This window comes from Glycine soja, chromosome 9 (genome assembly GCF_004193775.1).
Source record: "Glycine soja cultivar W05 chromosome 9, ASM419377v2, whole genome shotgun sequence".
NCBI classification, from domain to species: Eukaryota; Viridiplantae; Streptophyta; class Magnoliopsida; order Fabales; family Fabaceae; genus Glycine; species Glycine soja.
In genome coordinates, this window is record NC_041010.1 from 34696198 (window position 1) to 34723462 (window position 27265).

A 27265-nucleotide genomic window follows, 5' to 3' on the forward strand; every position below is an offset into this window, starting at 1 on the left:
TTGATCTGTAAGAGACTTCCCGGATCAACTTGATCTGTAACTTCCGGATCAACTTGATCCGTAAGAGACTTCCGGATCAAGTTGATTCGTAAGTGTCTTACGAATCAACGTACGGATCACCTTGATCCGTAAGAGGAAAAACAATAATTTATTAATTAATTTGTTATATACAATAATCTATTTTTTTAGTTGAGATTCTTGTAATTGAAAATGATTATGCAATACATGAATTCAAACAGTACATTAACTTCAACATAGTCGAACGAAATTAAATTTCTATTAAATACTACAACTAACTCATGCTAATTTTGCGACAAGGACAACACGTCTTCCATTTGCGGTACAGGTTTACTGAAAACAACTAAAATTTCTATTGGCCCAATCTTTTTCCATTAGTTAGACTCAATGAGCACCTTTATCACGTCCTCGTTGATTTTGAGTTCAATTATTTCAAATTTTATAACTTTTTATGAATACTCATGGTGACTTGGTTTCCGAAAAAACAATCGTCTTACCATTTGTGTTTCATCAACACCATAAGGGGGAATCCCACGAGACACAACTTGTTTGATCAAATCCTTCAGTTCATCCATGGTACATCCGGTGAGAATGTCAAAGTTTTTGGGATTTTTTCCTGTGAACGAGTAACCAACAAACTCATTTTGGCGTGACATGTTCCACCTCACATTGTAATATAGCAGGGCATCATGAGTAGGGGTCATAGTAATTTCAAGTAAGTTTAAAATACCATCTGGGGTTCTAGCAATGCTACATAATAACTCAATCGGACCAACAAATGAAAATTCATGATTACACATTAACATAGTGTTAACATCAGCATCATCTTTCAATTGCATACATTGAAACCGAAATTGATTACCTGCATATGTGAAAGGCTGCCGGTAGTAAATTTCATCCAAAAGTTGCTTGTCGGTTAACTTAAGGGTATTGTGTATTCTGATTTTTAACGTTTGAAAATCACACCCGTTAGGTACTCAAATGGGAACTAGAGTGGAAGCTTGGAAGGAAACACCACTATCGTTGTGAACAATGGATCCATTTGGAAAAATAAAACCTAATGTGGAGTTCACAACTGTCTGACTGCTTGTCTCTCCCAAGAATGCCATAGTTTTTTGTAAGACTTGGGTTGATACTGAAACTTGTGCTTTCTTACAAGGTTAGGTTGTGCCATATATATAGATGAGTTTTAATATCAGTGTTGTATTTTTTAAAGATTGAAAATACGTATGCACATGCTTTCTGTATGTGTTGTCAACTACACGAATGACATGACATGCTTTAGCTTGCATCAGATTTGCATATGTAGTCATGCTGTGTAGGGTCCTTTCACGCGTTTTATGTTAATGCAGACAACAATTTATCATACACGATTTTCCACAATGTGTAGTCAAGTCAGACAACGATATATCATACATGCTTTTTTAGAATTAAGTAATAATTTTGTTATGGACGTAACAAATAAATTACATGTTCAAAACGATCAGGCATTTATAAATTACATGTTCAATCATCATTTATGTCAACATAGTCTCTCTTGAACATCACGAAGCTCTTGTAATGCTGCATTCTGCTAATATATGGATTTGGCCACGACTTCGCCTGCGGATGACAATTGCTAGACCATAACAATGATACAGGCGGTAAGAGACAACGTTCTTTTAAATAAACCTGTTGTGTATGCGAAAAAAATGTTAACTCAATCCTACAAAACTCATTGCATAATCATAAAAAAAAACACTTCATACTACAATGTACCTCAACAAAATGATTGTCATACACATGACCGATACAAATTATACGATGCAATGAAGAATTTGTCAGCGGTTGACTTCTAAGGGGAAAGAATGTCATGCTTTGTTGTTTAGACAAGGATACAACGATTATGTTATACCTTGATGCAATGACATGTCCCATGTCCGTTATATCCATCCACTTATCCGTTGTCACTTGAATAAAACAAATATGCACGTCAAACTTAATTTCAAACTAAAGTCTTAAAAATCAAATTCATAAATTACATACCTTGGTTAACCCATCAACAAGTAGTGACATCCTTAATTCCTCAAATCTCTTCGTGCCACCAAAGAGCTTGATACAGTCTTCTGAGAAATTGGCAAGTTCTTTAAGCAGATGGTTGCGGACCACCGACCAAGAGTCTTGACCCATACCTAATAAACCGGCAACCAACCGATATCCACAGTTACCATCACCTTTGACATCAACAATCTTATCAATGAAGTCGTGCATAAATGGCTGAAACTGGTCCAACATGGGCATCATCGTTCTTCAATTCGGTTGCTCAGAGGATGATGCAGTACGCCTCACCGACGAATTGCTATTTTGTTGTGATTCAAAGGCATCTACATACTCCCAGTAAGATGAATCGCGTTTTGTTGACCTTGGGTTCCTACTCGTAGTTTTCTTCGGTGTCCCCTTTGTGATAACCTTTGCTGGAGGAAGACACATCGAATTCTGATCAGGGTGTGTAATTTCCCAAAGTTTACTTCTTAGAGTAAACTTGCCACAAACATCAAGTTCTTCGAATTTTTGGTATATTGTTTCCATTACGTCCTTGATGCCCACCTTGGGCTCAGATAATCCTTGGTCTGAAAAACTGAGTCTCCTCCAGAACATATGGATTGAATCAAGTGGGATGCAACCACCAACATATTTGGATAACTCACAAGCACAAGGAAGACCAAGCGTGGTTCTCATCACGCAACCACAACTTGAGGGATTCTTGCCAGCATAGTGAACACGCTCTAATTCAGCAGCGATCTAATTTAAAGCATACCTTGAAACCATTCCAAGCAGCCTCCTGTATAAGGTTTTTTGGAACACATGTCCAACGACATGTGTACTTGTTCAAATGATGCTTTAATTTGTGTGTGCTGCAACGTAATCATGTTGTTCACGGCATCCCACACACTGCATAAGTCTCCAATGCTATTTTGTAACAGTCTTTTTAAAGACAAGTGAGCAGATTCAACCCTACATTTCAAATACACAAATAAAAATAAACATATACAATAATACAATTCCATAAATTTTTCAATGTTAATAGAAATAATTGAACAGTTTCATACCTGTTTGTTATTGTGTTTCCTAAGTGCATCACCTTATTAGTCTAGGCGGAAACAAATTTTTCCTTGTGTGGTATTATCCATGTTTCCTTGACATAGTCAACAAACATTGGCCAAGGTGCGCAAGCTATTTCGAGCTTCTTCAGACATTCATCAAATTGTTGTTCTGAAGGACAATCGGCCAAAGATCCCCAGCAATCCATGACATAATCCCAAGCATTTTTTTGCGCAATTAGTGATTTACATTTAGCCTTCACATTCTTGTTTATGTGAAAGATGCACAACAAATTTGTGCATTCAGGGAATACATCTTTCACTGCATTCATCAATGCTTGGTCTCTGTCAGTGACAATAACTCCAGGGAGGGCATCACGCTTTAAAAAAAGGCCTCGGAAGCGTTGTAAGCCCATACCAAATTATTAACGCGTTCACCCTCCACATATGCAAAACCGACAGAGAATGTCATCCCAGTCGGTGCCACCCCAACAAAATCGAGCAATGGGAGTCTATACCGGTTTGTTTTGTAGGTGTTGTCTATCAAAAACACCAAATTACATGCGTTGACTAACTTCACTGAATCAGGGTGACACCAAAAGATATCACGAACCACGTCTTCATCCTTTATTCTGTGCCAATAAATATATTGATCACGTTCAAGAAGCTTCATCAGATGTTGCATTTCAAGATCGCTTCCTCTTATGGAAGAACAAAATGCACTTCTTGCATTGTATATCTGTTTAATGGTCGTACAGCTATTGGCATTGTGTTCCTTCAGAGTTAGCAGAATGTTTCTTGGCTTCACCATGGACTTCGTCATATCAGCAATAAGTGTTTTTTCAGCTTTAGTCAATCGCCCCGCATATGGATGTCCAACTAATGACTTGGCCAATTCATGATTATGCACTCCACAAATCAACTTCACCATCCAGCCTTCTCCTCCAACCACTGGCTTGCAACGAAGCTTGAAGGGACACCCACATTTCCTAGTCCCAGTGTCTCTTCTGATAAATTCTTTTTTCCTACACTTATACTCGCCACTCCTTTCACAACCAATTAACACAAACGTACTCCTTCCTCTACTACTTGTGTTTGTGTCCGACCTTAAAATAACCGCCACAAATCCGTTTTCATGAGCCACGGATCGAGCCAACCGCAAAACATCCTCTCAGCACTCAAACACCTACAAAATCCACATAATTTAAGTTTTCTACCAGTATTCATTTTATTAAATATGTGACAAACATTAACATTATAACCTGAGAAGTCTTGAACGCATCCGAACAATCAACACGTGGTTCATTCGCACCACATGATTCTGCATTTTCATAATCCATATCCCCTCGTTCAGACATTATTTTATACATCCACTCATCTTTATCCATCTAACCAAATCAAACAAAAAATGGCCAAACAAAAAAATTAGTAATTTAAAAGAAAAAAGGAAAATAAATGCAAAAACAGATGCAAAAATGCAAAAACAGCAAATACCAAAAATAATACACTTACGGATCAAGTTGATCCGGAACTCATACGTACGTCCGCGACGAACAAACCACCATCTGCGTACCTCGTTTGCCGCCACCGACCACCGCAAAGCTCGACGCCGGAACCTTCACCTTCACCGCTGCGCTCAACGCTGCTACCCCCACGAACCAGAGACAATGCCGCACGAAAATGAGAAGCAAAACTTTTTGAAAATGGAGGTAAGAAGCTTTTCCAGAAAAAAAAAAATTGCATTTTTAAGGAAGAAATGTGATAGGGGCAATTTTGACATTTAATAGCTTTGCTGGGTGCACCAGCAAAAATGCTGGGTGCACCTAGCAACACTCAAATCTTTGACTTGCTCTAACGGTGTTATGATAGTTGTTAAAGTTGAACATCTTGAAAATGCCATTGTGCAAATTTGTTGTAATAGAGTTTAGATAAATAGCCCAAATTAAGTTCTCAATTTTGGCATTTAATAGCTTTGCTGGGTGCACCAGCAAAAATGCTGGATGTACCTAGCAACACTCAAATCTTTGACTTGCTCTAAGGGTGTTATGATAGTTGTTAAAGTTGAACATCTTGAAAATGCCATTGGGTAAATTTGTTGTAATAGAGTTTAGATAAATAGCCCAAATTAAGTTCTCAAGTTATGTACGCGAATTCTAATACCATAACCAATACGAGGCAAATATTCTTAGTATTTGTCTATATGGAACGCTGCTCTGAGCTTTTTAGGTGGTAACCGTAACATTACTGTCAATGGTATTGATTAATCTTGACACGAAAATGTGAGTGCCGTATAGTAAACTAACTGTTCATTAAATTGTCCAATAGATTACACTTGCAGGACAAAAACCCTCAAACAAAATCTCTACAGACCTACTCGAGTCCGAGTCCAAACAAATTCCATCAAGAAAATAACACGGAAACCCAAGTAAAAAAAACAGCATCTATTTAAAGTGTCCTGTACAAAGATAATAGGATAAACACTACATCAAGACATGATTCCAATATCATGGCCAAGTTGTGTTAGTCATGCCTTCCAGCCAAAACCCATGTTATCATCAAGATCACTGTTTAAGAAGGGATTATCCGTGAATTCATTGCCAATATCCTGAACCACATTTTGCAAATGTTGTGGCATCTCAGATGTTCTCTGATTGAATCGGTTGTTGCCACCAACTGCAGAAGAATCACTATTTGAAGCTGTTTTGAAGCTATTAATCCTTGACATAGGTCCATTGTTTCCTGGAACATTGGCAGAACCTCCGCTTAAGGATGGAGTATGGCCTCCAAAACCCATTGCATTCTTTGCATTGGGTCCACCAAGAGACAGTGGTTGCATTCCCCCATTGTTATTTGACATCTCCTGCAGCAGTTGATGGATCATCTGCTGCTGCTGTAGAGCTTGATTTCCTTGGGAACCATGAGAATGATTTTGTTGCAGTAAAGCATTTGAACTTAATGAGCGCTGTTGTAGGTGGTGTTGCTGCTGCTGTGGGGGTAGATGGGGACTTGGGAAACCACTAACAGATGAATTCTGCATTGAGCCTGAAATTAAAGCAGGACTAGCTCCTTGCAAAGCTGAAGAGGGACTCTGGTTTGAATTATTGAAAGAGGACCCTTCACGCTGAAGTGAGCCAGGGCTAGAATTCGTTGAATTTTGCCTCATGAGAAGATTTTGGTAGTTGTTCAGTGCTAAAGCTGCTTGGGCTGACCCACTCAAAGCACCACGATTTACCATATTATGAGAGTTGTTTATATGGTTGTTCAATCCAGGATTCAGAGCCATTAGCTTATTGAGTGTGTTTTGATCAGTTGGCAGACATTGAACATTTCCTAGCTGTTCCATTTCCTGCATCTTTTGCATCTGGTGCTTTGAGGCTGTCGCAAGTCGAGGATAATTTTTTAAGCTCTCTGCAGGAAAATATTGCATCAATATATATAGAAAGGCCATTGAGAGTATGAAAATACTTCCAAAAACCTAAAATTATACAACTAAACATTAGGAGTCCAGTGAGAGAAAAAGATGACTAAGAAAACACCCAATCAACTATTATAGTCACAAAAACAAGCAAATTACCAATTGCCCCAATTTTGTGCTCAGCACAGATATCTATTAGGTCTTTCATGCTATTGACAACTTCCGAAATCTGTAAACCATTGTAGCAGGCAACTATTAGAAGCCTTGATAAAAATAGAATAAGAAATGTATAGTTTTCTCTATACTACTAAACACTCAACAGAAACTTTGAAAGTTTGAACTAGAATAACATACTTGCAAACATCTCACATATCTTTTAGAAAAGCCCAACTCATTTAGTGATTGCATCTCCAAAATCTTCGCAAGCTGACCCCCAGCTGTCAACAACCTGATGCAAAATAAACATTAGTTGAAGCCCGAGTCTCACCCTCACCAAACAAATAGATAAATACATTTAACACAATAAATATACTTTTCCTTATTAATTGAACTAGTAAATGTAACATAGACTGTCTTAATCAGATATTTTTAAACCAAAGGAAGCCTATAGAATGCCCAACTAGAGGATATTTTTATAAAGTTTAGACAAAAGGGAAGAATCTCAAAAATTATAATCCATATTTAAAATGCAGTGAGATGCTCTAATCTTGAATAACCTCCTTGTCAAAATTTGATAGCATGACTTAAACATCTCTGTATATGCTAAAAAAAATTAATTCAGTGGAGCACCAGAATGCAAGCAAATGTGCCAACAAAGGAAAATCTTATACTACTACAAGATCCTTTTGTTTCCATTTTTTGTTATTGACTTGCAATAACTTTGATTTTATCTCATTTTTAGTATGGTTCCATTTCTCCTTTTCTGTGTTATAATTACCATATTGTGTTACAAAATCTAATGATAAAATTGTTCAACATTTGACTGAAGTTGTCTTTTGCATAAAAAGTAAAACAAAACATGTAAAGCCCAAAAGAGCCAGCATCACCTTATCTCTAACAGCTTTTGCACCAACACCATACCCCAACAAAAAGAAAAAGGAAAGAAAACACAGAGAATCCAATAAATATGTAGAAACTACATAGTTTGTTCATCATATTATCCTTCTGGAGTTGTTGCTCCATCTATCTAGCCAAAAAACATGATGCACCATTCCAAGATTACAACATCACAAAGCATCCAATCAAGAGAAATATATCATCTGAGAAGGAGGATTTAGTAAACAAACAGTTGTTCAGGAATAACTATCTTACATGTTGCTGTTTGTTTGAATGTCTTGTTGAGAAGCCCCATCAGACCCACTTTCAGCAATTGTACTTTGACATTTTTTAGCTACCTGAACTAACTGGTTGACCTGCAAAAGTGTGAATTATGATTTAGCTTCCAAAACAATATCTCTATAATGCAATAAGAATTAAGTAAATATAAATTTGGAATTGCACCATCTGAAATGAGACACAATTCACTTCATAATCCTTTCTGGTTTAGGAGAGGTGCCCTTTCTATCCTTTTAGTTCATTACCAAGACTACCATTGCAGGCTTACAAGTTTAAATACCTCAAAAACCTACCCATCTAATTTCTAACTCTGATGATATCAGGTATAATAGTTAGAATAGTCAAAGAATGATTAGTTTTGAATCTTGTCATTCAGGGTTTGTAACGAGGATAGTGATTTAATCAAGAGGAAAAGAAGCAGTAACAGTGACAGAACTTAATCTGACTAAGGATGCAATTTAGGGATGATTTCTATTTCACAATTCATGAGTTACAGACTTACACTGTTAAACAAGCTTGTCCCTTACGAGATTTAATTTTTAGGGCTTCTACATATTTTTTGTGGGTGAACTTCAACCATTAGAGCTTATTATAATTTTATTACCAATTTTATCATGATGTATCACTTGGTAGTCTAGTCTAGTCTAAAACATTTTAGTTATTTAATTCAATAATCAATATAAATGTTATGATTGAGGTCATCATTTACATAGCAAATTATACTAAAATAGACACATTTTACAGTCTTCTTTTTATCTTTCAACTCTTAACTTCAGACAGGTAAGCATTTTTTTATGCCTTCCCTATTCAAACACCCTAGTGCCTTATGGATACCTTTCACTTTTACTTGATCTCCATCTTATGAAATAAGAAAGGAAGTTTCACTTATGCCTACCAATTTCCACACCCAAATGTACATATTACTACTTGCCACCAGTCAGCAGTATCCAATTGTGCATACAATCACAAGAAATACAATGGGAAGAATACAAGCATGCAAGGAGTCAATTATACAACAATGTGCACATGCAGAATTTTCTATAGAAATACACTGAATATGCAAAGTAGACCACTCCAGGGTAGTCCCAACTGTTGATTAAAACCAGGCAATAAATGAGGATCTATTTCACAGAAATATTCTCCCAAATAGCACCATCATCTATTCAAAAACAAGTGGCTGCAGGAGTGAAAAGCATTCAAGAATGCAGAATCATACCTGTGGTGCAACCAACCTTCGAGGAAGAAGTTCTTCATGGCGCCTTGCACAGAACTCCCAAGACAATATCTGTGCAAATTAACAGGAATTTAAGGTCATTATATAGAAAATATTCAATTAGAAAATATATTTAACTACAATAACAATTTGTAACCTTCAAGTCTTGAGTGAATATGATACGAAGTTGACCTTCACGAACAACACGAAGCTGCTCATATACACTCTCTTGAACTGCTTTTCCATATTCTAACATCATTGCACCAGAAGCGAATCTCATTTCACGTGGCATGTCCAGAAACAATAGTTCATCAATTACTCCACTGCCAAATTTGATTTCATTAAGCCTAGGTAACACTTCATAAGTTGCCTCTGCAAACAAAATCCAGAACAGACACATTATTAGATTACAAGATTTACATCCACAAACCATATGGGCAGATAGGCCTCAATATTTTCATATACTTACCAAATCCCCTTCCAGATTTAGAACCACATATGTCACAGTGCCATGCATCCTGAACAAAGTAATATCCATGTCAGAGTATGTATTCATCAAATATTCATATGCACTAACAAATTAGAAGGGAAAAATAGTGTATTCCTAAAATAGAAAACAAAACAAATGCAATAGCTTCAGACATAACTATTGTATAGAGGCATTATTAGGAGTTGTCAACAATCACATGATAAGCTAATGCAATCTAGTAACATTTTGAATGCATGATTGGTCATTAGAAATTACTAAGGCATCATCCTATTTATTAAGCAAGAAATGCAATGATAAATAACAAGTGCAAAAACTTACCATAGATGCTTGGGGAAAAACACCAAGTGCATGATGCCCAACATTACTATATAATGACAAGCACCATCGTTTCTTTGCACGAAGAGAGTAATATTCAGCCACAAATTTTCTCCAATAGGCAATACTATTATCCTGAAGCAAACAGAAAATTTGAATAACTGGCATAACTAATCGAGAACTTCAAAAATAGCCAAAGCATAAAACAAGTGTGTTCAGATATAACATAATAAACTATTTTCCTGAAATAAAAGGACTACTCTTGAAACAAAACAAAATAAAATAAACAGATGATATACTGAATCTCAAAAGGCAGATGCAGCAATTAAACCGAACTCACATTTGGTCGTTGCCTTTGATGATAGAGATACTGCATCAATCGACGGGCACATACCCCACTAACACTACTCTCATATGGCCGCTTGACAGCAGAAGAGGGCTGCATCACTTGTTGTTGTTGTTGTTGCTGCTGCTGCCTCAATTGCATTTGTTGTTGTTGTTGTTGTTGTTGCTGCTGCAAGTGCGCTCGGTGTAATTGTGGCATTTGCTGAAACATCTGTTGTTGTCTCAGTCTCTGCTGCTGCTGCTGCTGCTGCTGAAGGAAAGCCTGTAACTGGGGATTACGACCCTGGAATTGCATGGAATCTTGTCTCTGAAGAAGCTGTTGTATAACCTGTTGTTGCATCATATCCTCCTGTTTGGTATCCAGTCTATTTTTCTTCGACAAGTGAGACATATTATTTGGATCTTGAATGAAAGATCCCGGGACTTGTGCACCCATTTGGAGCGTAGAAGGGCCGGTTTGAGATGCAGGCAAAGACGTAGCACTTGAAGCACCCTGCGGCTGCTGCTTATTCTGCTGCAATTGTTGAACATTCTGATCTTGATGAGAGCTCTGCTGTACTACAGATGAACCATCCATCACTGATGAGCCAGAAATACTAATATTATTCGATGTAAATGACATAGGTGAGGCAGGTAATCGTAAGTAAGAGTCTGTGTTAACACTGGTACTTCTCTGCAAATGGGGGCCACCAGAGAGAGAAGAATTTGCATCCGTGACTAAAGAACTGGCTCCAACACTTGGTGCTGAGTTTGCCACAGTGTTCAAAACTGCATTATTAATATCCCCAGAAACCGGACCGAGGTTTGAACGACCAGCTCCTGGAACCGTACTAGACGAGTTAACAAAAGATGAGCTTAAGTGAGAGTCAACTACATTCTGTGACTGCCCGTCTCCTTGATAGAAAATTCCAGAATTTGATGATGATTGGGTTAATCCACCTGCCACTCGTGATGGTGTCATAGGAGGCAGCCCCCTTGGAGACTGGAATCTATGTAGCTGTCCAGAGTCTGACCCAACTGGTACTTCAAATATTCTCAAATTGCTCGTGAACTCCACATAACAGACAGATTGAGAATCAAGCCCTGATAGTATTTCTTCTCTTTTTTAAATCTCCAAGCTTCACTCTACCACACAATCTTTTAACAAATCCACAAACTCCCGTTTCAACCAAATGCACTCAGAATTGTTATTTGCTTCTCACCACTGGACAATTGCTGATAGAAAACTAACAACAACAAAGAAAAAAAGACATATATATTCATCAGCAAAACGGAAATTCTTAAAATCCAGCAAAAACTAATATAATTAAATGATCAAATAAACTCTGGTATAGCATCATTCTTTTAAAAAAAAACACGCCCGCAAATTGAATAATTCCCCAATACCCTATTCCAGGAAGCAAAATCCCAATCCAACAATTTCATGCACCGAAACCTAATTCTAACGGTTTTACCTCCTCTAAAGACTGGAATTCGCAACAAAGAGAAAAGTAAGGTAAGATTGTAATATAATGCAAGCCAATGACAAACAATGAGGATGCCTAAAGTGAATCAGAACCCAAATCAAATTCTAATTAACATTAGGACAGTGGTCTCCCCGAAAAGATGGATAATACAAAATCAGAGGAAAAAAGAAACAAAAATTCAAAGCTCTCAAATTCGCACGTTCAAAAACCCAAAACCCATAATCAAATTGCAAAAACCTAAAAAGGAACTGTGACCAAAGAACCTAAATTGCACCAAATTCAAAAGGGCATTGCTATGTGTGTAGCAAAGAAGAAAAACGAACGAAAACCACGAACGGTGACCTGGAAATCAAGACATTAAAAAAATAACAAGTATTAATAAAAAAATAGGAAAAATAGATTTGGCAGAAATCAGGCTGGTGCGATTTTTGACGAAGATTTATTCGTAAGAAATAGCATTTTTTGAATTCAGAATACCCAGATAACAGAAACTATCTTCTTGCATCCCCAAACAACGGAAAACGCAACCTTTAGCCCCAACACAGCAAAAATTGAAAGAAAGAAAAAAACTAAAACGAAAACAGATAAATTACAATTACAACTCTAAAAACGAATTAAATTAAAACATAAAATTAAAGGGTTCACTTCAAGATCGATGATCAGCAGGTTAAAAAAAAATTGAAAACCCTTCAATGAAGCACGCAAAAAACAGCTCAGTGTCAAAACGATTCGTTTAGAACTACTCACAGAGAAACCGCGAGAGCTGAAAAAAGAAAGCGAAGCGTCGTTTTTCGGAATTAGGGAACTGCTCAATTGAAATCGCAGAGAATAAAAACAGAAAAGAGTGAGGAGAGTTTATTATGACAGTGTTGGGAGTGACCGGTTCAACAGGTCACGGGCTATCAGGTTACCTGCAGTGGCCGGTTATGATTGGGGCACGCGTCATGATAGTGATTGTGGAGCTTAGTCGGTGATGTATCCGCAGCTGCTTCAAGAACACCTTGATGACGCGGCGAGTTTTTATTGGAGGACAGTTTTAAGTACGAGAGGAACTTGGTGTAGGTGATTTTGGCTCCGCCCCGCAACATCCATTCGTTTAATTTTCTAATGAATTTCGAGTGGAAAAGTGGTTCAGTGTCTTATCTTGCAAAAATCTCTTCTAGGCGGTAAAGTTACATTAATTCTTTTTGGGTCTAAAATTTTAGGGTGAAATCGAAATTTAATAAGAGGATTGCTTTTTACGTAATTTTTTAATTTTAAAACATTAAGTTCGAAAAGATTAGACATATTTTTTTATTTGAGACCATCTTATCTTATTTTGAGTGAATTAGGTTATTCTTTAAGTGTATTTAAGGTATTTATATATCCAAAATTATTACTTCTAATAAATATTATATTTAAGAAAAAAAATTATCAAAATAAGTGTTAAATTTGATTTTTAAATGTAACATTCATTATTCTTTTTCATATTTCTAAAAAATGTTACTTTAACTTTTTAATTTAATATTAATATTATGAGAAAAAAAATCATACACAGATAAATTTTACATAATTATCCAATCACAAACAATAATATATAATAAGTTTGTTAACATATAAAATAATTATAAACATTAAACTCTAATATTATTTTATTTATTTAATAAATTTAATTTTATAAGATTACTATTTTTCTTTATCTATTTACTACATATATAAACAATGCAGACCTACAGTTTTTTTTTTCCGAGATAATATTATTTGACCTCTTATCTAGCATTTTATTAATGATTTGTTTAAAGAACACATATATATCCTATGTGGACTCAAACTGGAGACCGATGATAGAATTTATTTATGTATAAATTTTTGTCCAGCATAATTATTAAATTCATGTATAAATAGTTGTACAAATTTTTGTCTTACATTATTATTAAATTAATGTATAATAGTTGAACAAATTTAATTAATAGTATTTATAGTAATTTAAAATATGTAAAAAGTAAAATAATAAAATTGATGCATGACAAGTCATGTGGCAGGGAAATTATTTTAAATATATTTCATTCAAATTTTTGTTAAGTAACTAAATTTACATTTTTAAATTTGACTCAACGAAAAAAAGTCTATCTATTGTTGATTTTCACGTAAAAAAAAATAAAAAATTACTATATACTCATCCCATAAAAAATTTTACATAATTATTCAACTACAAATGTAAATTTTTTAACTTTTAAAATTATTGTAAATTTTTTAACTTTTAAAATTATTTAAACAATAATTTATGACTGGATAATAATATAAAACTTTTTTACATCGTCCATATATAAATATTCAACTAAAAAAATTACTTAAAACTAGTCATGGGTTTATATATATATATATATATATATATATATATATATATATATATATATATATATATGTTAAATATTGAAAATAAATAATATTTAATGCTTGAATTTATATTTTATATTTTTCAAGATATTAAAAATTAAATTATTAATAAAATATCATTTGAATACGATTATTATACTTGATATTCACTAAAAAGATTAAATATTGCCTAAAATAAATAAAGATACGAAAAATTTAAGTTTTTATATCAAATCAAATAAACTGTTTATTTTTATAATTAATTATCCCATCAAATCGAATCAACCTGATTCTATAACTATTTTTTTCAATGATATTAATTGAATATAAACGATAATGCATCTTTTTCTTGAAATACTGAGATACATACTAAAAAATTGTTTAAAGAAATAATAAGTTTCTCATAAAAATCTAACATAGCTTATGAGAAAATGAATTTACTAAATGAATGTTTGATAGAGAGAGAAAATAATACCTAAAAATAATGAATTAATGATTAATCCCTCGTATATCTAATGGTTAAAATTATTTGATTAACTGAAAACATTTATACAAATCTATTGGATAAAAAGATTCTTTAATTCTTTTTCTGTTTTTTGTTTGCTGAATGTAAAAAAAAATCTTTATTTGATTTCAATAGAACTAGATATATAAAAATTTTTCGCCAGAAATACCTTAGTAGTAGAAAAATTTTCATTAAATACATTTCACTTTATTTCCTTGAGAGAGTTAAATACATTTCACTTAAATCTTATTATAAAATATTACATTTAACTAAAACTCTAAGATATTAAAAATAAAAAAAATTAACTCAATAATTTTTCATCACAATAAATTTTTTTATAATCACAATAAAAGAATTTACTACAAATTTTTATGTATAAACCCTTGTAATAGATAAAATTTAAAGACACGTTAAAAAGTTGATATTTTCTATTAAACGAATATCTTTATTTCGATTTGATTAGAATTTAAATATCAAAATTAAATTTATAAATATCTTTAACCGTAAAGTGATTTCACGTGATTCTGTTTGATATTTGTAATTCAAAATTGTATCAAAGAATCAGAATTTATATTGATTTTAAATTTTGAATTCAGTTGAAAAGTGAAATAAGGCACCACTATTTTGTGGTTGTAACTTTATCTTTCAAGCAAACTAAAATGAATTAATATTTTAGTGTGAATACGGTATTTAACAATTTTATATTACATTCAGCTACGAGTTTGACGCATCGTTTTACAAGGGTAAATAAGGGGTATTAACAATTTTAAGAGGGTGATGATTGGAATATTGGGGTGTATGCGTGTGCATGGACGTGTTCTAGTATTGGGATTTTTCTGCCAAAAGTGTGTTTTTTTTAAGAATGCCATGCCTGCCATAAGTGGTTAACGGATAGTGACGTGAAGTAATATTAGCACGTGCAAACTGTGACTAGTCTAACACTATCAATATAAAAAACAAGATAAGGTAAGATAAAATGTGATTGAATTAATTTATTATCCTACTAATAATTCGTCTAGCAATTTAGTTAGAAGATTAATAAATAAAAAATATTCCAAATTACCGTAAATTTGTATTAGAATTATGATGATGGGGTATATTAATATGCACCAAATGATGAGGTATATTAATTATTTCATCAGATTTTTTTAAGTGTTTTTCAGCATTGTTTTTAAAACTAAACCTATCATTGAAATAGACAATACACTAATTCTCAATTATAGTCGAGCTTGTATTTTTTTATAAGAAAAAACAACTCAAATAATTTCATTCATAATAAAAAGAAAATACATGGTGGAATGAAATCAAAATATTGTTGACTAGCAAAAAAATTAGACTCACTAATAAGCTATGCACAACTTGTTTTGTTTGTGTGCTATCAAACTTAATGCTAAAGTTGTGACTTGAATTTAAAAGACTCTTGTTTTTCTTCAATGAGAGATCTAAACTCATTATTATTGAAATTGTTAGAGTTGATGTAAACTACAACCAACTTACAATTAGACTCAAAAATGATGTTTTGGAGTTGCAAGTTCTCAACCCACAAAATAACTTTATAAAGAGCCAATCCTTTAGATTCTTGGAGAGACAATGAGCCATTAAACAACTTTGTATGGGTACTAAAGAAGCTTTCATGGTGGTTACAAATAACAGCTAAAATTCCAAATTTGGGAGGGTCAGGAAATGTTGTAGTGTCGATGTTACATTTAAGGGAACCAACAATTGGCTTAATTCATGAAACATGTTGGACATTGTGATGGAGTGACTCAAAGTAATCTGTTCACGAGAGTTGTGTTTGTCATGCAAAAATCTCCAATCAAGTAGGTGTTGCATGCAAAACTGAAAAGAAAAAACAATTTTATGTCCTTTCTGCAAATCAAATGTAGAAACAAATTGGCCTTTACTTTTTGGGTGTAATCATACACATCAAATTTGGATGCATTCTCTTTTGTGGACTCATATTCATAACATAGTTGATAATACAAAATAAAGCTTAAATATATTTTTGGTCTCTGATATATACCTAAATTTTACATTTGGTCCCTAATAAATTTTTGCTTCACGATGGGTCCTAATATTTAAAAATATTTGTCTGAGGTCCCTGCCGTTAATCAACATCTGTTAACTGCTGATGTGGCCATTAATCGGACACGTTGGCATGCGACGTGTGGTGTCATGTGTACTCTTTGTCTAAGTGGAATTACACGTAGGAAAAAGTTTTTTTAAAAAGTAATTACGACATCGTTTGCGTGATATTATTTAGGTTAAAAAAATTAAGATTAAGAGATGTTATGACGTCGTTTGTGTAATAGAGAAAGGGCATAACGACATTGCTTTAGAACACAAACGTGATCCTCTGTTGTCACACTTTCCGTTAATGTTCTCCATAAAAGGCGATCAGGGTTAACAATTTGCTCTAGACTTGCTATCATGGAGGGCTTGTTTAGACGATGTATGGGTGCGACGTTTGGTCTTCATCTTCATGGTTGTGGTCCATGCACTTTTGGGGTTAGGGTTTCGTGCAATTGGAGGAAGATTCAAGTGTTGAAGCTTGTGGTCCCAAAAGTGAAGAATGTTAGACAAGTGGCCTCAGATATCTTAAGAAGGGGGGGGGTTGAATTAAGATATTACAAACTATTTCCCCAATTAAAATTCTATCAAGTTATAAATTCCCTTAATAATGAACTTCTTAAATATTGATTCAAATAGAACAATTTGAATATGAATATAAAACAATAATAAATAAAGGAGTTTAAGGAAAGAGAAAGTGCAAACTCAGATTTATACTGGTTCGGTCACACCCTTGTGCCTACGTCCAGTCCCCAAGCAACCCGCTTGAGAGTTTCACTATCTTGTAAATTCCTTTTACAAGTTCTAAACACACAAGGACAATCATTCCTTTGTGTTTAGAATTCTTTTACAACAAGAGACCCTCGGTCTCTTAATCCCTTAGTGAATTAGAAAGATAAGAAGAATGAATCTCTCTTGAAAGAGATAGATTTTACAATCTGAGCACTCAAATGATTCCTTAATGAATTGCAATTGAATTGGCCAAGGAATTCTTAAGAGGATAAAACGATTTTGCTTTTTGAGATAATAAACACATGTTGTTCTAAAAAACTCTTAGCAAATTCGTGTCTCAAGTCACATATATATAGGCCTTTGATGGTCATTCAAGAACCAAATGAAAAGATGTGACTGTTGAGAATATTTTCTGAAAATCTCCTCTGGTAATCGATTACAATATGTGTGTAATCGATTACAAGCTTTAAAATTTGAATTAAAACGTTCAATAATTGCTGGTAATCGATTACCATATATGTGTAATCGATTACACAATGCAAATTTTGAATTCAAATTTTAATAGTTGTTGTAAATCATTTTTGGCCACTGGTAATCGATTGCCAGAGAGTAAATCTCTTGAAAAAGACATTTTAACTTAAATTTCTTGGCCAAACCTTTTGCTACTTCAATTAGGAATTCCCTTCCTATTTAATATACCCTTCATAAGACTCTAGAGACTGTCTTGATCATCCATCTTGAATATCTTTAATTTCTTTGTCTTGAATAAAGCTTTGAGAAACATGTGATCCTTTGGCATCATCAAAACATTCAGCTTGATCCTTTGTCTACAATCTCCCCCTTTTTGATGATGACAATCCCTGAAATCAAGACAAGCTATATACAAGATGATAGCACGTTCACACAAACCTTACTCCCCCTATCTTTTGGCATGTATGCCTAACTTTAAGGATTGATTTTTAATGATAGATTTCTAATTGATTTCTAACCTAAGTTCTCTCCCCCTTTGGCAACATAAAAAAGAACTAAGCAAAACAATCAATATCTAAACAGAGCCAAACAGTAAACCAAAATAAGTCCATACATTGTCATAACCAACCAAAGCAAAGTCGAGAAATATAATAGAAGTGCAAGATTATGATAACTAGAGCAACAAAAAGCCAAATACACGACGATAAAACAAAGTACTAATAATACTTAATCATAATAAAAAATAAGCTAAGATGATGATGGAGGCGGTGGTGGTGGATCAAAGCAAGTACGGATGAAGGAGACATCTTTTTCAACCTTGGTGATCCTTGAATCCATGGCATCGAACCGCATGTCGACTTGCAATTCCATGGCATCAAACTTGTCACCAACAAAAGTCTGAAGACCATCGAACTTGTCCAAAAGCCTTCGAAGAAGAGAGGAATTATCTTCAACTGGTAGGTTGCCTTCATCATCAGCGGGTTGAGCACCCTTTTTGACCCAAGAGCCATCATGCTCTTTGCGGTAACCAAAGGAGGCAATCACAGCAGCACCAATTAAACAAGATCTCTTGATTGGAACATAAGGTTCAGAATCAAGAGGAATTTGAAAATGGCGAAGAAAGAGAGTGACAAGGTGTGGATATGGCAATGGAGCATTTAATCGCAATGCCTTATGCATGCGATATCTGACTAAGTGTGCCCAGTCAAGTTGACGCCCGATATGAAAGGCCCACATGATAACAAGATCTTCCTCAGAAACCTGGGCAAGGTTGGAAGATCGTGGAAGCAAAATACGCACAATGAGATAATGAAGGATGCGGCTTTCAAAAGCCAATGAACCGGCAAGAAGGCGTCCAGTCATATCCGCATGGTTGGTGCAAACCAACTGGCGGGCATCATATGCAGAGAAATCAAATTTCCAATCATCATTTAGTGTACCTTCAAATGGTACACCGTCACTGGACAATTGGGTTAAGTTATGGAAAAGGGATTGGTCAATGACCATTTTTATCCCAAAAACCTCAGAAATCAAAGTGCTTTCCTGAATTTCAAGGTTACAATAAAAAGCTTTAACCAATTCAGGATGAACAGGCAATTGTAATGACATGAAAGGTATGAGACCTAAGTTCTGAAATGCTTAAATGCAATCAAAACTTTCAGCAGAAAAGAAATCTATATCTATGAATTTAGGGTCGATAATGGAACGAGATGAGAAAAGGTTTGAGTACCGTATCTGCTGTTCTTCGGAAGAAAACAGTGTGGAAGAGGATAAGGAGGGTGGAATTGGTGTTGTGGATGCGCTGGTGGCTCCAAAACGATGAGCTCTTGAAGCCGAAGCGGAGGTGGATGAACCCTTACGTTTCTTTGATGATTCTGCCATATGATGGAGTTTTTGCAAATTGCAATCGGTGAAATCAAACGAAAAATGAAAAAGAAGAAGATTGCAAGTTACGGGAGTCGATTTGATGAAGAAATGAGTAAGGTAGGAAGGTTTGAAGGTTTGGGAATGGAGGGACGTTGCAAGGAGGAAGAGGCTGCGTAGGGGTTTCTGAAAAACGTGGTATTTATAGACCAGCATGCATTGTAATCGATTACAAGTACTGGTAATCGATTATAGGTGGAGGTAGCCTACTGGTAATCGATTACATGAAGACTGTAATCGATTACAGGCCATCTGTTCTAGTGTAATCGATTACAATATTCATGTAATCGATTACCAGAACAAAACAATAGCCTTTTCCTAAAATAAAACTTATTTCTAAGTCTAAAAACTTATACTATCTTAAGAGTTAATTATACCAACAAGAAAAGTAAAATAAATTAAACAGAAACAAGCGTCATACTTAATCAAAACACAATCAATCAATCATAAACTTTACCTATCCAAATCACTAAGGTCTAAAAGGCCTAATTCTCTTCTTATTGAAAAGAATATATCCTTTGGGAGAGGTTTTGTAAAGATATCAACAAGCTGATTCTTTGTATCAACAAACTCTAGCAAACAATCTCCCTTTAGAACATGGTCTCTTAGAAAATGGTGCCTAATTTCTATATGTTTCGTTCTAGAATGTTGTACAAGGTTTTTGGATAGATTTATGGCACTAGTATTATCACACCTAATAGGTATGCGATCAAGAAGGATACCATAGTCAGATAATTATTGCTTCATCCATAAAATCTGTGCACAACAACTGCCGGCAGAGATATATTCCGCTTCAACAGTGGATAAAGCAACACTGTTTTGTTTCTTACTATGCCATGAGACAGGAGTAGATCCAATGAATTGACAAGTTCCACTTGTGCTTTTTCTATCATTTTTAGATCCGGCAAAGTCAGAATCAGAATATCCTATTAAGTTACATGTTGAGTTCTTAGGATACCATAATCCTAAATTGATTGTACCTAATAGATATCTCATGGTTCTCTTTACTGCACTAAAATGTGATTGTTTGGGGTTGGATTGAAACCTAGCACACATGCATACACTAAACATAATATCAGGTCTACTAGCAGATAAATAGAGAAGAGATCCGATCATACCTCGATACTGTTTCATGTCTATAGACTGACCAGATTCATCTTTATCTAAGTAACAGCTAGTGCTCATCGGTGTAGCCATGTGTTTTGCACTTTCCATCCCAAATCTTTTGATCAATTCCTTGCAGTACTTGGCTTGGTTGATGAATATACCTCCTTGAGTTTGCTTGATTTGTAATCCCAGGAAGTAATTTAATTCTCCCATCATTGACATTTCAAATTCACTTTGCATATCAAGGGAAAACTCCTTGCACAATGAATCATTAGTGGATCCAAAAATTATGTCATCAACATATATTTGAACCAACAAAATATCATTATGCTTTCTCTTTATGAACAATGTGGTATCCACTTTTCCTCTAGAAAATTCTTTTTCTAGGAGAAAATTGCTTAAACGTTCATACCACGCCCTAGGGGCTTGTTTCAAACCATAAAGAGCCTTTTGCAATTTATAAACATGATTTGGTTTATCCGGGATTTCAAAACCTGGGGGTTGTTCAATATATACTTCTTCTTGAATTAAGCCATTTAGAAAAGCACTTTTGACATCCATTTGATAGAGCTTAAAATCCATTATGGATGCATATGCTAAGAGCATTCTAATGGCTTCTAATCTTGCAACTGGAGCATATGTTTCTTCATAGTCTATTCCCTCTTCTTGATTATACCCTTTTGCTACTAACCTAGCCTTATTTCTAATAATTATGCCATGTTCATCTAATTTATTTCTAGAAACCCATTTTGTTCCTATGACAGGATAATTTTCAGGTTTTTCTACTAGTTTCCACACATTGTTTCTTTCAAACTGATTCAGTTCTTCTTGCATGGCAATGATCCAGTTATCATCTACTATGGCTTCTTTTATATTTTTAGGTTCAATCATAGATACAAAAGCCATATTATTGCATAAATCTTTAAGAGAGTGTGTAGTTGTTACCCCTTTTGAGATATCACCAATAATGTTGTCAAGGGGATGATCTTTTGAAGCTTTCCATTCTTTTGGAAGTTCATAATTGGATTTGACTTCTTCTGGAGGATCTTCATTGTTTCCTTTACCATTTCCTTTAGAATCTTGTCCATGAATGTGCATTTGTTCTAAAGAATCTGCAATATCATCTAGCATATTCTTTCTTGACAAGATAGCATTAGATTCATCAAAGGTAACATGAATGGATTCCTCAATATTCATAGTTCTTTTATTATATATCCTATATGCTTTGCTTTGTAATGAATATCCAAGAAAGATGCCTTCATCAGATTTTGCATCAAATTTTCCTAGATTATCTTTACCATTATTAAGCATAAAGCATTTGCAACCAAAAACATGTAGATGTGAAATGTTGGGTTTTCTACCATTATATAACTCATATGGGGTTTTCTTTAAAATGGGTCTTATTAAGGCCCTATTCATGATGTAACATGCAGTATTAACCGCTTCAGCCCAAAAATATTTTGGAAGAAAAGTATCATTTAATAAAGTTCTAGCAATTTCTTCCAATGACCTATTTTTCCTCTCAACAACTCCATTTTGTTGAGGGGTTCTAGGTGCAGAAAAATTGTGTTCAATACAATGTTCTTCACAAAATGATTCAAAATCTTTGTTTTCAAACTCACCCTGATGATCACTTCTAATGGATGCAATCTTAAGATTTTTCTTGTTTTGTATAACTTTAGCAAGTTTTCTAAATGCTTGGAATGCATCACTTTTATGAGTAATAAATAATGTCCAAGTATATCTAGAGAAATCATCAACTATAACAAGGGCATAGTAATTTCCTCCAAAACTCATGGTTCTAGATGGACCAAATAAATCCATGTCCAATAATTGTAAGGGTTGAGTAGTTGAAACAATATTTTTAGGTTTGAATGAGACTCTAGTTTGTTTTCCCTTTTGACATGCATCACATAGCTTATCTTTTTCAAACTTCAATTTAGGCAAACCAACTACTAAATCTTTTGAAATTAATTTATTTAAGTGATCCATGTTTATGTGAGCAATTCTTTTATGCCATAACCATGGATCATCATCTTTGCTAAGAAAACAATGATTGTTTTCTAGTTTTAGGCTTAAGTCTATCATGTAAACACTGTTGACTCTATGTCCTACATGCTTTATATTAATGTCATGCTTATGTTCTATAAGACATTTTTGAGAATCAAATGATACTAGATAGCCTTTGTCACATAATTGACTAACACTAAGCAGGTTATGCTTAAGATCTTCAACAAGTAGAACATTTTCAATGGAGTTTGAAGAATTTGTACCTATTTTACCAACTCCAAGGATTCTACCTTTGTTGTTGTCACCATATGTTACATGCCCGCTTTTCTTTGGAGAGATATGTGTAAACTTTGATGCATCTCCAGTCATATGTTTTGAGCATCCACTATCTATGTACCACTTCTTCCTCAAAGACACCTACATAATCAAGTTTTTGACTTAGGTACCCAAACTTTATTGGGTCCTTGTGTGTTAGTATAAACTGAGGATCCTTTTGGGACCCATATCATTTTAATGTTGCTGTAATTTTTCTTAAAGTAGCAAGTAGATATGCCATGTCCTTTTCTTCCACAGTAAAAACAAGTGATAGAACTAGAATTATATTTTTGTGTGGAAGTAGAGAAGTTTTTATGAAACTTTTGTTGTTTTTCAGATTTATACCCTAGTCCAGCCTTATTGGAAACATATCTTTGTTTTCCTAACATGACATCTAAATTATTTTTACTATAAGAAAATTTTGCAAGTGAGTTTTTCAACTCTTTAATTTCTTTTTCATATTTTTCACAACAACTACAAGAATCTGATATTTTCTTGTCAGAAATAGTAGAGATATGAACTTTTTCATTTGTTTTAGAAATTGAGACTTCATTTCTAAGATGATCTAATTCTTTGTTTAATTTTGAAATTTCATTTTCTAAATTTGAAATTGTTTTCTTAGAAGATGAAACTAACTTTGCAAGTTTAATTGACTCTTTATGCAAATCAGCAAATGCATCTTGCAATTCATCAAAAGAAATAGATAAGTTATTTGAAGATGTTACCTCTTCATCACTTTCATAACTTTTAGCCATAAGGCAGAGATTTATCTCTTCATTTTCTGAATCTTCAGAAGATTCCATATCGTTTTCATCCCATGTGATGTATGCTTTCTTCAATTTCTTTTCACTAAGATTTTTCTTTTCAGACTTCTCCATCTTTTTCTTGAAGATGGGACAATCAACCCTCAGATGTCCAGGTTGATTGCACTCAAAGCATTTTAGAGTAGAGGATGAAGTTTTTGTCCTTCTCTTAGATTTAAAATTGGGTCGCCTTTGATTTCCTCTTACTTTAAGAAACTTGTTGAATCTTTTTACAAAAAGGCTTAGATCATCATCATCATCTAGATCATTTTCCTTATCACTTTCTTCTTGGATTGAAGATGATGCTTTAAGAGCAATTCCTTTCTTTTTCTTGTCATTTTCTTCATGTTGGCGTAATCTCAATAATTTCATCTCGTGTTCCTGTAACTTTCCAAATAGAGTGGCAAGAGACATGTTAGATAAATCTCTTGATTTAGTAATGGCCGTTACTTTAGGTTGTCATTCTCTACTTAAACATCTTAACACTTTGTTTATGAGATCCTCATTTTGAAATTCTTTACCTAAGGCTGCCAGATGATTTACTATATGTGTAAATCTCTTTTGCATGTCTTGAATGCTTTCATTTGCATTCAATCTAAACAGTTCATACTCATGGGTTAGTGTGTTTATCCTAGATCTTTTAACATCTGTAGTTCCTTCATGTGTTAATTGTAGAGTGTCCCACATTTCCTTAGCACTCTTACAATTTGAAACCCTGAAATATTCATCCATTCCCAGGGCAGATGTTATTATGTTTTTGGCTTTTAGATTGTATTGAACTCGTCTTCTATCCTCTTCAGACCATCTATCTCTAGGTTTTTCTATTGTTATGCTTCACTTGATGTGCTACCATCTGTTGTAATCCTTTCTACTGTGGTGGGTATATATGGCCCTATTTCTATGGCTTCCCAAATACTTAAGTCTATTGCCTCAATAAAAATTTGCATTCGGGTTTTCCAGTAGTGGTAACCCTCTCCATTAAAGATTGGAAGTCTATTGATAGAATTTCCTTTTGGAAATAAGGAATTTGCTGAGGCCATTTTTCTTGAAGCTTCTAAACTTTATACAAGAATGAAGCTCTGATATCATTTGTTAGACAAGTGGCCTCAAATATCTTAAGAAGGGGGGGGGTTGAATTAAAATATTACAAACTATTTCTCCAATTAAAATTCTATCAAGTTATAAATTCCCTTAATAATGAACTTCTTAAATATTGATTCAAATAGAACAATTTGAATATGAATATAAAACAATAATAAATAAAGGAGTTTAAGGGAAGAGAAAGTGCAAACTCAGATTTATACTGGTTCGGCCACACCCTTGTGCCTACGTCCAGTCCCCAAGCAACCCGCTTGAGAGTTCCACTATCTTGTAAATTCCTTTTACAAGTTCTAAACACATAAGGACAATCATTCCTTTGTGTTTAGAATTCTTTTACAACAAGAGGCCCTCGGTCTCTTAATTCCTTAGTGAATTAGAAAGAGAAGAGGAATGAATCTCTCTTGAAAGAGATAGATTTTACAATCTGAGCACTCAAATGATTCCTTAATGAATTGCAATTGAATTGGCCAAGGAATTCTTAAGAGGATAAAATGATTTTGCTTTTTGAGAGAATAAACACTTGTTGTTCTAAAAAACTCTTAGCAAATTCGTGTCTCAAGTCACATATATATAGGCCTTTGATGGCCATTCAAGAACCAAATGAAAAGATGTGACTGTTGAGAATATTTTCTGAAAATCTCCTCTGGTAATCGATTACAATATGTGTGTAATCGATTACAAGCTTTAAAATTTGAATTAAAACGTTCAATAACTGCTGGTAATCGATTACCATATATGTGTAATCGATTACACAATGCAAATTTTGAATTCAAATTTTAATAGCTGTTGTAAATCATTTTTAGCCACTGGTAATCGATTACATCCTCTGGTAATCAATTACCAGAGAGTAAATCTCTTGAAAAAGACTTTTTAACTTAAATTTCTTGGTCAAACCTTTTGCTACTTCAATTAGGAATTCCCTTCCTATTTAATATACCCTTCCTAAGACTCTAGAGACTGTCTTGATCATCCATCTTGAATATCTTTAATTTCTTTGTCTTGAATAAAGCTTTGAGAAACATGTGATCCTTTGGCATCATCAAAACATTCAGCTTGATCCTTTGTCTACAAAGAAGGTGGTCCAGAAAGATACATCATTAAGTCTTGTTTATTGTATTTTTAATGTTTATTCTATCTTTTTGTCGGTTTGTTTTGTTAGTATGTGGTGAGGTGCACATGGTGGTTGTGTTATTGATTAGAATAATATTTTTTGGGGGGTTAATTTTTTTTTTTTTATTGTTGGGCAAAGATGCCTTTTCTGTGAAGGTTAATCACAGGGATATTTTCGTTCGTAACCCCGTTTTGAAGTATGATGATGAAGACAAAACATTGTTGCTTGACATAGATGAGGACAAGTGGTCCTTCTTCAAATTGGTTGGCATTCTGAAGGACGACATCAAGTGCACGAGTGACTTTAAGCTATGGTGGACAAGGGTTAATGATGTTGGTCTAAAAGAGTTGGCCTTTGATAGTGATGCTCTTGAGTTGACAAATTTTGCATTGAGTAACAACAATGAAGTGAAATTTTATTTTAAGAAAAACAATGATAGAGGGGTTGTTGCTACTGAGGGTGATGTTGTAGCACTTGATGATGAGGACGAAGGTGTTAGTAATAAAGTTGTTGGGGTTGAAGCTGCCATCAATTAGTCTGATTCTATTGATATTGAGTCTGATGAAGGTGGTTCTGAAAGTGGGTCTGAGAATGATAATGAAGGTATTGTTTTTAAAGATAGTGAAGAGGAGAGAGCAATTGAGGGTAATGATGGTTTTGATAATGAGGATGAACCTTTAGTTAACCTCATTTCAAAGAAAAAATGCAGAAAAGCTTCTCATGTTGGATCTAGAGGTGGTCATCTAAATGTTGAAGAAGGAAATGGTGAATTGAGTGAGGTATATGAAACTAAAGAGCTTTACAGTGCTAGATATGAATATGATGAAGAAGACAAACATAAGTTTGTCAAATACAGGAAAGAAGAATTAACTAGAGATTTCCAGTTCAAGATTGGTCTGGATGTTTGTAGCCAACGGGAGTTCAAAGAAGCAATTGTTGATCATTCTATAATGAATGGGAGAAAGGTTGTGTTTCAACCAAATGACAAAGTCAAGGCTAGGGCCAAGTGCAAAGAAAAATGTGGGTATGAGATTTTTTACAACAAGGTTGGGAGGAATTCCACATATATGATTAAGACTTGCAGA

The 27265-nt window shown here is 34.2% G+C and overlaps 1 protein-coding gene and 1 pseudogene across 1 annotated transcript; both read right to left on the reverse strand.

Moving 5' to 3' along the window:
• Positions 1–1517: 1517 nt before the first annotated feature.
• Positions 1518–4456, reverse strand: LOC114368586 (annotated as a pseudogene).
• A 902-nt stretch (positions 4457–5358) lies between these two features.
• Positions 5359–12507, reverse strand: LOC114368585 (probable transcriptional regulator SLK2). Its single transcript, XM_028325792.1, has 10 exons — positions 12425–12507; positions 10207–11437; positions 9870–10001; positions 9531–9579; positions 9219–9433; positions 9065–9133; positions 7825–7925; positions 6868–6961; positions 6673–6742; positions 5359–6506 (listed from the first exon to the last, which is right to left on the reverse strand). The coding sequence occupies exons 2-10, from the start codon at positions 11170–11172 to the stop codon at positions 5623–5625; spliced, it is 2580 nt and encodes an 859-aa protein (XP_028181593.1). The 5' UTR covers positions 11173–11437; positions 12425–12507; the 3' UTR covers positions 5359–5622.
• Positions 12508–27265: the final 14758 nt, after the last annotated feature.